This window comes from Giraffa tippelskirchi, chromosome 11, assembly GCF_054371585.1.
Source record: "Giraffa tippelskirchi isolate mGirTip1 chromosome 11, T2T-mGirTip1v1.2.pri, whole genome shotgun sequence".
NCBI lineage: Eukaryota > Metazoa > Chordata > Mammalia > Artiodactyla > Giraffidae > Giraffa > Giraffa tippelskirchi.
Genome location: NC_137285.1, coordinates 112382670 through 112397672, shown reverse-complemented (window position 1 = coordinate 112397672; position 15003 = coordinate 112382670). Strand labels below are relative to the sequence as shown.

Below are 15003 nucleotides of genomic sequence, written 5' to 3'. Positions count from 1 at the left end.
CTGCTGCTGCTGCTGCTGCTGCTAAGTCACTTCAGTCGTGTCCGACTCTGTGCGACCCCATAGACGGCAGCCCACCAGGCTCCGCCATCCCTGGGATTCTCCAGGCAAGAATACTGGAGTGGGGTGCCATTGCCTTCTCCGATCTGTGCTCTAGAAGAGCTCAAATAGTTTTCTGAAGGTCATCTTTGGCAACTTTTTCTTTTATGAGAACTAGACTTTGGTAAATTATGTTTTCATGGAGATTATCCATTTCATTCAGGTCTTCAAACTTCTTTGCATTGAGTTTTACAAATCAATTTCTTACAATGATTAAAATTCTCTTTCTGGAAAGAGATGTAACTTTATGAACATTAAATTTGAAATGCAGAAAATTTTCATTTATCACAAAATATTATTTTGTTTGTTTTTAGTGTTCCTCCCAATATTTTATCAAAAATTTCAAACAAACAGAAAAGTTGAAAGAATTATAGAAGAAACACCCTTAAACAGTCTAGATGCTAGAATTTACATTTTCCTATATTGCTTTATCACATGTTGATCCATTTACCCTAATTCCCCTCATTCAGCCATTCTTTTTTTTTAACCATGCACGTGAAAGTGTAAAAACCATTAACTTGGGGTTATACAAAATAGATGGTGGGCCAAATTTCACCTGTGAATTATAAAATTGTTGACTCTTGATTTAGCATATGGATTTTTCTAAAAAGGATACAACCTATTGGTCTTATTTTCTATTGTCTAACTCATCAATTCCTGCTTATCCAGAATTAGTCATTTCTTCCTTCTACTTTCCTTTGGTTTGCTGTTTTACTAATTTTAAAAAAGCATGCCTAGCTCATCCTCAAGATTTATTTTTTTCATCTAAACAAGGGCTATGAATTTTCTTTGAAGACAACTGCAGCTGTATTCCATAGATTCTGATGTTTTTATCATGCTTTCTAGAAATTCTCCAATTATTGTTTGCATTTTCCCCTTGTCCAATGATTATTTTACAATTTTAATTTCAAGATACGAAGGCAATTTTGGTTTTTAGTTTTATTATTCTGTTATTAATACCCATTCTTATTATCTTATGTTCAGATAATGAAATCTGTAATATTTATACTTCTGAAATTTTTCAAAGTTCAACTTTTGATCTATTGCATGGTCAATTTTCATCAACATGTATAAAAATGGCATACTCTATTATCAGATATAAAATTTGATGTGAATTCCTCAGTTCTTGGAGAAGGCAGTGGCACCCCACTCTAGTACTCTTGCCTGGAAAATCCCATGGACGGAGGAACCTGGTAGGCTGCAGTCCATGGGGTCTCTAAGAGTCGGACACAACTGAGCAACTTCACTTTCACTTTTCCCTTTTGTGCACTGGAGAAGGAAATGGCAACCCACTCCAGTGTTCTTGCCTGGAGAATCCCAGGGACGGCGGAGCCTGGTGGGCTGCCGTCTGTGGGGTTGCACAGAGTCGGACACGACTGAAGCGACTTAGCAGCAGCCTCAGTTCTACCTTACTGATTATGTAGTACAGACGACTTTTTTTTTTGCTTCACTGTAGGGCATGCAGGATCTTAGTTCCCCAACCAAGGATTGAACTTGTGCTCCCTGCTGTGGAAGAGTGGAGTCCTAACCACTGAACAACCAGGGAATTCTTAGTATAGGTCTTCTTTATCTTCACTTTTTGAGATCCACTTGATTTGTCTTAGGTTGAGAGAAGTGAATTAGTTTCTTAGTATTAATATACATCTACACATTTTTCCTCATACCTCTTGTCATTTTTGCTTCATGCAAGATGCTGCTTTTTGGTGCAATAGTTATTCATAATTATTATAACTTCTTCTAGAATCAGAGTCTTTAGGATTAAAGAGTGAATTTCTTTGTCTTGCTTATGCTTTCTGCCTTGAATTCTACCTTATTTAATTAAGATCATGAGTCATGCTTTCTATTTGCATTTGCCTGGTATGACCTTACTCATCCTTATATTCTTAACTTTTTATCTATGTTTTAGATGTCTCTCATATACAACATAACTATATCATCAAGTTATCTCTGTGATCCAATTTGAATACAGTTTTAATAGGTAAGATAAGCCTATTTAGTTCTCTCATATAATCTGCTCTTTATTAAAATATTACTTTTAGTTCTCCTGACATTTAGGAAGGTTCGTATTTTTTTTTTTTTGTGGGGGCTTGTATTTTTGATTTAGTGGTCATCTCTATGCTCATACCTTTATCTAATATGTTTGGATAATATCTGCTTCTCTTCTAAGAATAATAAACTAGCGTGGACATTTTCTTCTTCCCTGTCCTCCAGTACCCAATTTTAAGCAGTACTACCATCAGTTACTTTTGTACTCTTAAATTTACTCAAACATTTACTGCTTGATTTGTCAAATTATATCCTTTGACTTCTATTATACATGAAGCAATGACATTTACTCTACTTTCCACCATTTTTTCTCTCATTTAGTTTTGTTAGATACATTATTTCCACACTGTCAGAGTATAAACTTTTACATAGTATTTTGTTGCACTTACTCCAACCTTTGTTTTAGTCTTAGTACTATAGTTAAGTATATTCAATTCTTAACACTAGCCCTTTTGCTGATGTTTCCCCAGTCATCACTTGGTTGACTGAAATTTGCCCTCCCACCTGATTAATCATTTGGGTTATGTAGAACTTTAGGTCCAAAATCAGACCAAATTAAGGGGCTGCCAATCGATGGCTCCAATCCCTATGTAGGAGCACCACTACCTCCCAGACATAGTACTCAATTTATTTAGACAATTACTTTAGCACTGGGAGCACATTCTATGGCTGCACAAACAAGAGAAAGCAGGATGGGGACAGGAGCATCAACATGATTCCACTCTTGCTGACCTTATGTACTACTCTCCTTGGCTACTTGCTTTTTCCATAATCAGCTGTGAAGAATGAGCTCTTATCTCTACCTCAGGCTTTGTCTATGCATGGTCCTATCTGTGGTTCTTTCAATATTTTCCTATTTACATTCCATCTTTTAGAACCTGGAAGTAGCTGATTCACTAATATATCCCTCCAACCCCATCATCAATGCCTTTATCCCTTTTTCTATCCTTATGGTTATTTTAGTGGCATTTGTAGAGCAGAAATAAATATGCTCAGTTGCCATCTTGAACCATAAGTGAATTTTAACATTTTAAATTAGTAGCTTACCACTGACTGATCAGAGAAAAGGCATTCTCACTATAGTGGATAGATAGTCGGGGCTATGGTTTTTCCAGTGGTCATGTATGGATGTGAGAGTTGGACGGTGAAGAAAGCTGAGTGCCGAAGAATTGATGCTTTTGAACTGTGGTGTTGGAGAAGACTCTTGAGAGTCCCTTGGACTGCAAGGAGATCCAATCAATCCATCCTCAAAGAGATCAATCCTGGGTGTTCATTGGAATGTCTGATGTTGAAGCTGAAACTCCAATACTTTGGGCACCTCATGCGAAGGGTTGACTTATTGGAAAAGACCCTAATGCTGGGTAGGATTGGGGGCGGGAGGAGAAGGGGACGACAGAGGATGAGATGGTTGGATGGCATCACCGACGCGATGGACATGGGTTTGGGTAGACTCCGGGAGTTGGTGATGGACAGAGAGGCCTGGCGTGCTGCAATTCATGAGGTCGCAAAGAGTCGGACACGACTGAGCGACTGAACTGAACTGAACTGAACTGATGTAGTTCCAAAAAAGAAATATTTTCCATTATGGATTACTTACTAAATTCATGTTAATTTATATTTTTCTAAAATTGCAGTATTTTATTTTTACCAGTTAACTGGCTGAAAATAGCCAAGGGTTGACAGTATGAAAACAACTTTATGAACTGTAAAGCATAGCATAAATTATTGGGTGCGAGTAAAAAGAATAAGAGATGGTCTGATGATCTCCTGACAAGAATGTGCATCTTACAAAGAAGCTCCTTCATCCCTCTTCAGAAGAGAAGAGAATACACAAAAAGCACGTGGTACAGAGCCGCAGTTCTTACCTCATGGATGTGAAATGCCCAGAATGCTGTTAAGATCGCCACCAATGTTAGCCATGTGCTAACTAGGACTCTGGCACAGTCAGCAGGACTCCGCCAGCCCATAGCAGGAAAAACAAGGCTTACAAAAGGATGCTCCTTCAGATGGAAGCACTAAAAGCACTCTGAATCTGGATGAATGAGGAACCATCCCAATAAACAGTTTGGATTAAAAAAATACATGGATGAGGTGAAAGAGGGCCATGCTCCTCATTTCCTGGTCTAAACGCCTACTTCCTTGGCCATAAAATGAGCACATCCAGTGAGATTAGACCTCTTCTAACATTAACAAGTTATGAATCTACATATTTAAATGATTTTCATCAGGTTTGCATTAATTTGATTAGGGAAAAATACAATATTTCCTTAGATGCAAGGTAAAGAAAATAAATAGCACATATATATCTATCTCTCACATTTTATTAATCCAGTCATCTGTTACTGGGCACTTGGGTTGCTTCCATGTTCACAAGACAGGGTTTTTTTTGTTTTTATTTTGGTTTTTTTGGCCATATATCACATGGGATGTTGTTTCCCTGACCAGGGATGGAACCTGTGTCCCTTGCATTGGAAACACAGTCTTAACCACTGTACTGACAGGGAAGTCCCAAGACATAGTTTTAATGGGTGGACACACAGCTTAGTTAGGACCTATGGGACACAAAGAACAGTTTTAAGGGAACATCTGAAAAGCTCCCTTGCTCTCCCAAAAACAATCCAAGCTCAGTATCTTGAAAGGACATGGGCAAAGAACATGTACTTCCATAAGCCAGCCTTAAGATAAAGCTAGTATCATCTGGAAAGCAAACTTGAGGGATGTGAAGAAACAGGATCTTTATTACACCATGAAGCATCTAGGTCATGCTACCTTTCATTTTTAAATATATTATTATATATCATTATCAATATCATATCATTATTGTATATCATAGCGACCCTCATATGTAGGAAGAATGATACAACTCTTATGAAACTATAGTAGGAAGTAAGACTTGAAAGTATTAGCAGGTTTTATATTAAATATACTGTAAAAATACATATTCTGTCATCTACCACTGCGTCTAATAAAATACCTCTGTAGTTTAAACTCACTTATCTGGGTTCAAATTTCTTTAGTCCACTATGAAACTGGACTGGATTGTGTGGATTAATGGATTAATGACTGGATTAATGACCATACCTGATTAGAAAGGAGCTGGCTCTGGCATTTGAAGCAAATAGATGAGAAAGGAGCCAGCTGGAGTCAAGAACGGATGACAGGTACCTGGCGCTCAATAGAGGTTAAAAAGTCAGGACATTGATGGCCCTTCCTAGTGCCCTAAGCAAGAGCTGCCATTTGCACCTGTTTTCCTCAGATAATTCCACCTTATAAGTCATAAGACTTTTAAGGAAAAAACAATAGCTAATGCATATTATTATAGTAGTACTGTTTTTAAAGACACATCTCTGCTCATTTGGTTTTATGATGCTGTGATTCCTGTCCAAACACAGGAATTAAATAAGGTTTCGGGGTGAGGCAAACAGCTTGTTCCACAAAACATCTGTGTACTTTCAGCGTCTTTCTGCACAGATGAGGTAGGGCTGGGGTTGCAATGTCATGCCTAACCTGGGCTTCAGATTTGGAACCAGTTCATGTGGAAAATGCAAATGAAACCTCTGAAGCAACGTTGTGAAAAACAGGAACATTTCCATCCGAGCCAGCTGTTCTCCAAGACAATGTCTTCTCCCTAAACAGAAAGCAGGCATAATAGTTTTTTAAAATTATTTACAAAAACTTATGATTAATACATATCTTTCAGGAACTCTGGTATTTAAAGAATGTTAGAGGAAGTTAAGTGGGCCTTAGGAAGCATCACTACGAACAAAGCTAGTAGAGGTGACGGAATTCCAGTTGAGCTATTTCAAATCCTAAAAGATGATGCTGTGAAAGTGCTGCACTCAATATGCCAGCAAATTTGGAAAACTCAGCAGTGGCTACAGGACTGGAAAAGGTCAGTTTTCATCCCAATCCCTAAGAAAGGCAATACCAAAGAATGCTCAAACTACTGCACAACTGCACTCATCTCACACGTTAGTAAAGTAATGCTCAAAATTCTCCAAGCCAGGCTTCAGCAATACATGAACCGCGAACTTCCAGATGTTCAAGCTGGTTTTAGAAAAGGCAGAGGAACCAGAGACCAAATTGCCAACATCTGCTGGATCATCAAAAAAGCAAGAGAGTTCCAGAAAAACATCTATTTCTGCTTTATCAACTATGTCAAAGCCTTTGACTGTGTGGATCACAATAAACTGTGTAAAATTCTTTAAGAGATGGGAATACCAGACCACCTGACCTGCCTCTTGAGAAATCTGTATGCAGGTCAGGAAGCAACAGCTAGAACTGGACATGGAAGAACAGACTGGTTCCAAATAGGAAAAGGAGTACATCAAGGCCGTATACTGTCACCCTGCTTATTTAACTTATATGCAGAGTATATCATGAGAAACGCTGGGCTGGATGAAGTACAAGCTGGAATCAAGATTGCCGGGAGAAATATCAATAACCTCAGATATGCAGATGACACCACCCTTATGGCAGAAAGTGAAGAAAAACTAAAGAGCCTCTTGATGAAAATGAAAGAGAGTGAAAAAGTTGGCTTAAAGCTCAACATTCAGAAAACTAAGGTTATGGCATCTGGTCCCATCACTTCATGGCAAATAGATGGGGAAACAGTAACAGACTTTATTTTTTGGGCTCCAAAATCACTGCAGATGGTGACTGCAGCCATGAAATTAAAAGACGCTTACTCCTTGGCAAGAAAGTTACGACCAGCCTAGATAGCATATTAAAAAGCAGAGACATCACTTTGCCAACCAAGGTCCGTCTAGTCAAGGCTATGGTTTTTCCAGTAGTCATGCATGGATGTGAGAGTTGGACTATAAAGAAAGCTGAGTGCCGAAGAATTGATGCTCTTGAACTGTGGTGTTGGAGAAGACTCTTGAGAGTCCCTTGGACTGCAAGGAGATCCAACTAGTCCATACTAAAGGAAATCAGTCCAGACTCTTCATTGGAAGGACTGATGTTGAAGCTGAAACTCCAATACTTTGGCCACCTGATGCAAAGAGCTGACTCATCTGAAAAGACCCTGATGCTGGGAAAGATTGAAGGTGGGAGGAGAAGGCGATGACAGAGGATGAGATGGCTGGATGGCATCACCGACTCGATGGACATGAGTCTGGGTAAACTCTGGGAGCTGGTGATTGACAGAGAGGCCTGGTGTGCTGTGGTCCATGGGGTCACAAAGAGTCGGACAAGACTGAGCAACTGAACTGAACTTAGAGGAAGTTGTGTTTATTAAAGGATTTTCTTAAGCCACAAAGAACAGAAATGGGCCCTAGCACTTCAGTTCCAAGGGCCCATTTTTTACCTTCTTTTGTCAGGTCCTGTACTTTTGTAAGCTCATTAGTTCCATTCTCTTCTTCCTTTGCAATGGAGCCTGAGATATGCCATGAAAGATCTAAGGTGTGACACTTAGTTCTATTGACCCGGGGGAAGTTCATTTCATTTCAAATGACTGTATATGTACCCTTCCCCAGTGAAAAGATTTCTCCAAGCCATCTTCCATGGGTCTTGTGATCTGTGTGCTTTTTCACAGGAGATGCAATATTTTTGGAGATGAGGTATAATAATTTAAATTCAGAAGAGCTAGATTCCAGTTTCACTTCAAATTATGATGCCATTTCTGTCCCTGGGTCTCAGTTTCTCGAGGTGCTTGTTACTGACTTCCAGCTCTACAAATTTTTGATTACAAGTCAAAATTCACAAGCAAGAGAGTTTCAAAAAAAGCCAGAGCTTCTCATCAGTTACTTTCTAGCTGCTAAATTATGCCTTGTTTATTTTGAGTAGAAACAGGTGTTAATGACATCTAATTAAACTGTTCTCTCCTGTAAGAGTCACTGCTGTTTTCAGAGCTGGGATATTAATTCTACAACAGAATGCTTCAGATTAAGATGTTATACATAATGAATCATCACTATACTTTGTTCTAAAGTTAAACCCCTGTGAAAGCTCTCTTACCTAGGGAAAAGGGAACCAAAGCTTCCTTCTTGGAAAAATATCCACTGCTGTCCAGAAATCGCTCTGGATAGAATATTTCTGGGTCTCTCCAATATTTTTCGTCAAAGTGTACAGAATAAAGATTTGTGATTACTGTTGTGCCTTTAGGAATGGAATAACCACGTACAACTGCATCCTCAGAGGTTGCATGGAAAATCCCTAATGGGACTATGTTACAGAATCTTAAAACTTCATGCAAAACTGCCTCAGTATAAGGCATTTTGCACTTGTCATCCCAAGAAGGCTTCCCACTGGGTCCTATAATTAAATCAATCTCTTTCTGAACTTGTCCTGTAAGAGAAAAAGTGTTCCCATTATTATGCAATTCTTAGAATTATACCTAAAGTAACCTCTCTTTAGGATAAAACAAAGGATAACCAGCCAATATGGTATGGGTACATTCAGATTCAGATTTTTCATTATCTGGGAGTTCTACTTAAATATATGCCACATATCTTATACAACCAGTACCTAAGACTCCAAGTAACTGTGTTGCAAAACACACATTATAGGTAATAAAAGTAAAAATTAAACAAATCTAGAATTAGAATAACATTACTCTCATCAAGGAAAAGAATGAAGCATTAGAAACTTCAATTAAAAAAAAAACAGGGTTGGTAATGTCCATTGCAGCACTATTTACAATAGCTAAGACATGGAAACAACCTAGATATCCATCGACAGATAAATGGATAAAGTTGTGATATATATATATATATATATATACACAATGGAATATTACTCAGAGAATAAAAGGAACATATTTGAGTCTGTTCTAATGAGGTGGATGAACCTAGAGCCTATTATACAGAGTGAGGTAAGTCTGAAAGAGAAAAACAAATATCGTATGTTAGTGCATATATTTGGAATCTAGAAAGATGATACTGATGAACCTATTTGCAGGGCAGCAATGGGGACTCAGGGGCTTCCTGGGGCTCAGAGAGTAAAGAATCTGCCTAAGGCAGACCTGGGTTTGATCCCTGGGTTGGGAAGATTCCCTGGAGAAGGGAATGGCTACCCACTCCAGTATTCTGGCCTGGTCAATTCCATGGACAGAGGAGCCTGGCGGACTACATACAGTCCATGGGGTCACAAAGAGTTGGGCACAGTTGAGTTACTTTCACTTTCAACGGAGACACAGACATGGAGAACAGACTTGTGGGCACAGGGTTGGGGGTAAGGAGAGGGTGGGACAAATGGAGAGTAGTATGGAAACATAGAGACTACCACATGTAAATAGTCAGTGGGAATTTGCTGTATGACTCAGGCAACTCAAATCTGGGCTCCATAACAACCTAGAGAGGTGGGTTGGGGTGGGAGGTAGGAGGGAGGTTCAAAAGGGAGGGGACATATGTATACTTATGGTTGATTCATGTTGATGTATGGCAGAAACCAACACAATATTGTAAAACAATCATCCTTCAATTAAAAATAAATAATAATTTTTTAAAAGCCAGGGTTGGGACTTTTCTGGCAGTTCAGCTGTAAAGACTACATGCTTCCACTGCAGAGGGCGTGGGTTCAATCTTTGGTTGGGGAACTAAGATTCTGCATGCTGCGTGGTGTAACCAAACCAAACCAAACCAAACCAAACCAAACAAACAAACAAAAAATCCCAAAAAACTGGGCTCAGGTTCCAGCTTAGAACTAGAAGGAAGTGGGCAAATCAGTCACTTAGCCTTTTTCCCCATTTATAATACAGGTATTGTAAGATTTATATCTGAGGTTTTTACATGAATTAAGTTTTAAAAACCTTATAGCTATTCAGTACTTCTCTTTTTGGATAGCATAGCAGGAGTTCCTAACTAAAATGCTTTGTATACAGCCAAAGACTGTAAAACATGTGTGAGCTCTAAATGTAAGCACAGACCTTAAGATCATGAGAATCCTCACCTTGAATGTTAGGATAAAGGGCCATGAAAAGAACTGCCCACCGTAGCACATTAGTTGTAGTTTCAGTTCCAGCAATGATGAGTTCACCCACAGAGAAAATTAGGTTTTCTTTGGAGAAAGTAGATGATGGGTCATTTTTACTTCTTTCCATCTTATCTAAATAAGCATCAACAAAATGTTGAGGTAACTGCGGTTTTCTGTTGATGGAAGCTTTTTCAATAAGCCTAGAGAGAAAGTCATAGACCACAGCTGCATTTCTAAACAGTTGTTGATGTTTTCCAAAAGGTAAGATGCCAATCCATGGAAAGGCATTATAGAGGAAGACTGAGGGGCTGGCAGCTAGTTCCACATTTTCACTAAATAACTCAATCATATGCTGAAAATCAGTGTCTTCGTAAGTGAATCGTTCTCCAAAAATGACCAGATTGGTTATGTTTGAAACAGCATTTGTTACTAATTGTTTTAAGTCAAAAGGGCTACCACTGTATGTTTCAATAGCATCAATGAAAAATTTGGTTTCTTCTAAGATTTTAGATTCAAAAGATTTCCGGCCATATCCAAAACAGCGAAAGCTATTTACAGCTAATTTTCTGTGATCAACCCATCCTCGGCCATATCTGGAATTGAGTAAGCCTAAAAAAAAAAATAAAAGGGATGGTTAGTAATTTTTCTCCCAATTATCTTTTTATAAAACTATTAAAAATTTTTATTAGTCCTACATCCCTGTATCTAACAGTTAAAAATGCTATAGTGGCAGAGTGGGGTTGGGGAGGAGATGGTTATTCATTCTTCTTCAAATTTTCTATAAAACTAAAACTAGACCCAGCAGTCAAGCCCTATTCTTTACTTCTCATTAGCCATGGAATACTATAAACAGATAAACTTATCTATACTTCCCTGGGGACAGCCAGAAAAGACCTAGAATCTCCATCACAAGAAACTGAACTATGTTGTGTAATTCAACCTGGGTGAAGTAGGCATGGATAACTTTATTATTCAACTTCTACTACAAGCCTATTTTACAAAAGACAAATGACTGTGTGTTCTATTGACAACTTTTTATTCTGGACTAAACACATACTTGAAAAATCATCCTTCCAGAATTAGAAATTTTCTACTTTAAGAGATTAAATTTTAGAATACAAACTACTCCCACTAAAGGCATATGTAACCTGATAATATAACTGGCAGAGGCAAGGATGGCCTGAATGAGGTAGTGGAAATACTCAACCCAAAAGGAGGTGCTAAGGATTGAATGTGCTGCCAATTCCCAGTGTGATGGTATCAGGCAGTGGGGCCTTTGGGAAGTAATCAGGTCATGAGCCCTCATGAATGAGTTTGTTGTTGTTGTTTATTCACTAAGTCATGTCAGACTCTTTTTGACCCCATGGACTGTAGCCTGCCAGGCTTCACTGCCCATGGGATTTTCCCAGCGAGAATACGGGAGTGGGCTGCCATTTCCTCCTCCAAGGGATCTTCCTGACTGAGGGATCGAACTGGTGTCTACTGCATTAGCAGGCGGATTCTTTACCACTGTGCCACCAGGGAAGCCCACTTAGGTCATGAGCCCTCATGAATGAGCTCAGTGCCCTTATAGGAAGGGATGTGGGTAGAGATGATTGCCCTTGGTTTTTTGAGGATACAGGGAGAAGACAGCAGTCTACAGTCTATAGGAAGCAGGCTTTTTCTAAACACTGTTCTGTGAGCACCTTGATCTTGAACTCCCTAGCCTCCAGATCTGTGACAATAAATATTTATTGTTTAAGCCACTCATTCTCTATATTTTTGTTATAGCAGCCCAAACTAAGAGGACAAACATGAAACTCAAACTTCTAATGTTGATATTACTTGCCTTAAAATTTCAGAGTCTCCACAGAACACTCTGCTGTTCTGATATGTCTACTATGGAATATTTTCCCTTTAAATCAATTATCAAGAAAAAAATATCTTCAGCACATATATTTATGTAACATGTAGTTCACTTGGAATTTCATTTATACTTGGTACATAGGTCTACCTATCATGAAAAATGTCATGTTCTCTAGTCTATCTGAGGTGCCTATGTAATTCACATTTCAACAACTTTTGCGCAACAACTGTTGCACAAAATTTAGAACTTATGATAAAGTTACCCATACATAAGAGGGTCTTTAAGGCTGTGCAACAATCTTATATTCCATACTCTCTTTTCTTCCCCATACTCCCAGATGACTATTCACTCAACATGAATGTATTTCTGGAGCTAAAGTGCCAGGGATATATCAGCAAACAAAAGAGGCAAAGATGGCTCTTTCTCATGGACCTTACATACTAGTGAGGAGAGTCAAACAAATTCTTTAGCAAGGGAAGAGACGTAAGAGTGGTCAGGAAAACACTCAGTGAGAAGGTGACATAAGTAAAGGCATAGAGGATGGAAGTGAGTCAAGCAGATATCCAAGGAAAGATCACTGCAGGTAGAGAACTAGTGCACAGGCACGGAGATGACAGCAAGCCCAAGGGAAATGTATGCATACAGGATTCATGTTTGTAACATATGCATATAGTTACATATAAGGCGGTACACAGGAACCTGATTATAAGCCTACACTGGCCAATCTGTATGCCTAGGCATGGGCCAAACCCACCAAAAAGGGGCCACTTTTTCCTATTCAAACAGTGGGTTTATGGTGGCTCTGATTTCCCAGTTCCAAGTATATACAGTTCAGTGTACATGTATCTTAAAATCACACATCTAGGGAATTCCCTGGTGGTTCAGTGGTTAGGACTCCACACTTTCACTGTCATTTGCCTGGGTTCAATCCCTTGTTAGGAACTAAGATACCATAAGCTGCACATTGTGGCAAAAACAACAAAAAAATCCACATCTAATTTTCTGTTTTTTCTATTATTATTTCTTTGAAAATCTTAAGCTGAATACTTACTATTTCTTCATGATAAAAACAGTCTAAACTATAAATTTGTAGTTTCAAAAAACAGTTCAGTTCAGTTGCTCAGTCGTGTCTGCCTCTTTGCGACTCCATGGACTGCAGCATGCCAGGCCTCCCTATCCATCACCAACTCCCAGAGCTTACTCAAACTCATGTCCATCGAGTCAGAGATGCCATCCAGTCATCTCATCCTCTGTCATCGTCTTCTCCTCCTGCCTTCAATCTTTCCCAGCATCAGGGTCTTTTCAAATGAGTCAGCTCTTTGCACCAGGTGGCCAAAGTATTGGAGTTTCAGCTTCGACATCAGTCCTTCCAATGAAGAATCTGGACTGATTTCCTTTAGGATGGACTGGTTGGACCTCCTTGCAGTCCAAGGGACTCTCAAGAGTCTTCTCCAACACCACAGTTCAAAAGCATCAATTCTTCGGCACTCAGCTTTCTTTATAGTCCAACTCTCATATCCATGCGTGACTACTGGAAAAACCATAGCTTTGACTAGACAGACCTTGGCTGGCAAAGTAACGTCTCCGCTTTTTAATATGCTATCTAGGCTGGTCATAACTTTCTTGTCAAGGAGGAAGCGTCTTTTAATTTCATGGCTGCAGTCACCATCTGCAGTGATTTTGGAGCCCAAAAAAATAAAGTCTGTCACTGTTTCCCCATCTATTTGCCATGAAGTGATGGGACCGGATGTAAACCTGCTAAAGGATCTTCTCTAGATAGGAAACACAGAAAGGGTGTATAATCTCGAACCCAAAACAATAAAGTAAATGGCAACGGGATCATAGTTATCAATAATTACCTTAAATGTAAATGAGTTGAATGCCCCAACCAAAAGACAAAGACTGGCTGAATGGATACAAAAACAAGACCCCATGTATGTTGTCTACAAGAGACCCACCTCGAAACAAGGGACACATACAGACTGAAAGTGAAGGGCTAGAAAAAGATATTTCATGCAAATAGAGACCAAAAGAAGGCAGTAGTAGCAATACTTATATCAGATAAAATAGACTTTAAAACAAAGGCAGTGAAAAGAGACAAAGATGGACACTACATAATGATCAAAGGATCAATCCAAGAAGAAGATATAACAATTATAAATATATATGCACCCAACATAGGAGCACTGCAATATGTAAGGCAAATGCTAACAAGTATGAAAGGGGAAATTAACAATAACACAATAATAGTGGGAGACTTTACTACCCCACTCACACCTATGGACAGATCAACTAAACAGAAAATTAACAAGGAAACGCAAACTTTAAATGATACAATAGACCAGTTAGACCTAATTGATACCTATAGGCCATTTCACCCCAAAACAATGAATTTCACCTTTTTCTCAAGTGCACACGGAACCTTCTCCAGAATAGATCACATCCTGGGCCATAAATCTAGTCTTGGTAAATTCAAAAAAACTGAAATCATTCCAAGCATCTTTTCTGACCACAATGCAGTAAGATTAGATGTTAATTACAGGAGAAAAACAATTAAAAACTCCAACATATGGAGGCTGAACAACACACTGCTGAATGATCAACAAATCACAGAAGAAATCAAAAAAGAAATCAAAATATGCATAGAAACGAACGAAAATGAAAACACAACAACCCAAAACCTATGGGACACGGTAAGAGCAGTGCTAAGGGGAAGATTCATAGCAATACAGGCTCACCTCAAGAAACAAGAAAAAAGTCAAATAAATAACCTAATTCTACACCTAAAGCAACTAGAAAAGGAAGAAATGAAGAACCTCAGGGTTAGTAGAAGGAAAGAAATCTTAAATTAGGGCAGAAATAAATGCAAAAGAAACAAAAGAGACCATAGCAGAAATCAACAAAGCCAAAAGCTGATTCTTTGAGAAGATAAATAAAATTGACAAGCCATTAGCCAGACTCATCAAGAAACAAAGGGAGAAGAATCAAATCAACAAAATTACAAATAAAAACAGAGAGATCACAACAGACAACACAGAAATACAAAGGATCATAAGAGACTATTATCAGCAACTATATGCAAATAAATTGGACAACTTGGA

At 38.7% G+C, this 15003-nt stretch overlaps 1 protein-coding gene across 12 annotated transcripts in view; it reads right to left on the bottom strand.

Annotated features, from left to right (window-relative positions):
* Positions 1 to 15003, bottom strand: part of CYP2R1 (cytochrome P450 family 2 subfamily R member 1) — a 90193-nt gene that overhangs the window by 61839 nt on the left and 13351 nt on the right. For 9 of the 12 annotated variants that reach the window (XM_081545046.1, XM_081545051.1, XM_081545053.1 and 6 more), the window contains 3 exons: positions 10033 to 10665; positions 8101 to 8430; positions 4444 to 5770 (listed from right to left, as the gene is read on the bottom strand). In XM_081545046.1, coding sequence (XP_081401172.1) covers positions 5595 to 5770; positions 8101 to 8430; positions 10033 to 10665 — 1139 coding nt within the window. In that variant the 3' untranslated portion in view covers positions 4444 to 5594. Of the gene's footprint in view, positions 1 to 4443; positions 5771 to 7450; positions 8431 to 10032; positions 10666 to 15003 lie in introns of those variants that run through there. The other 3 variants (XM_081545045.1, XR_014069660.1, XM_081545056.1) reach the window with 3 other exon arrangements.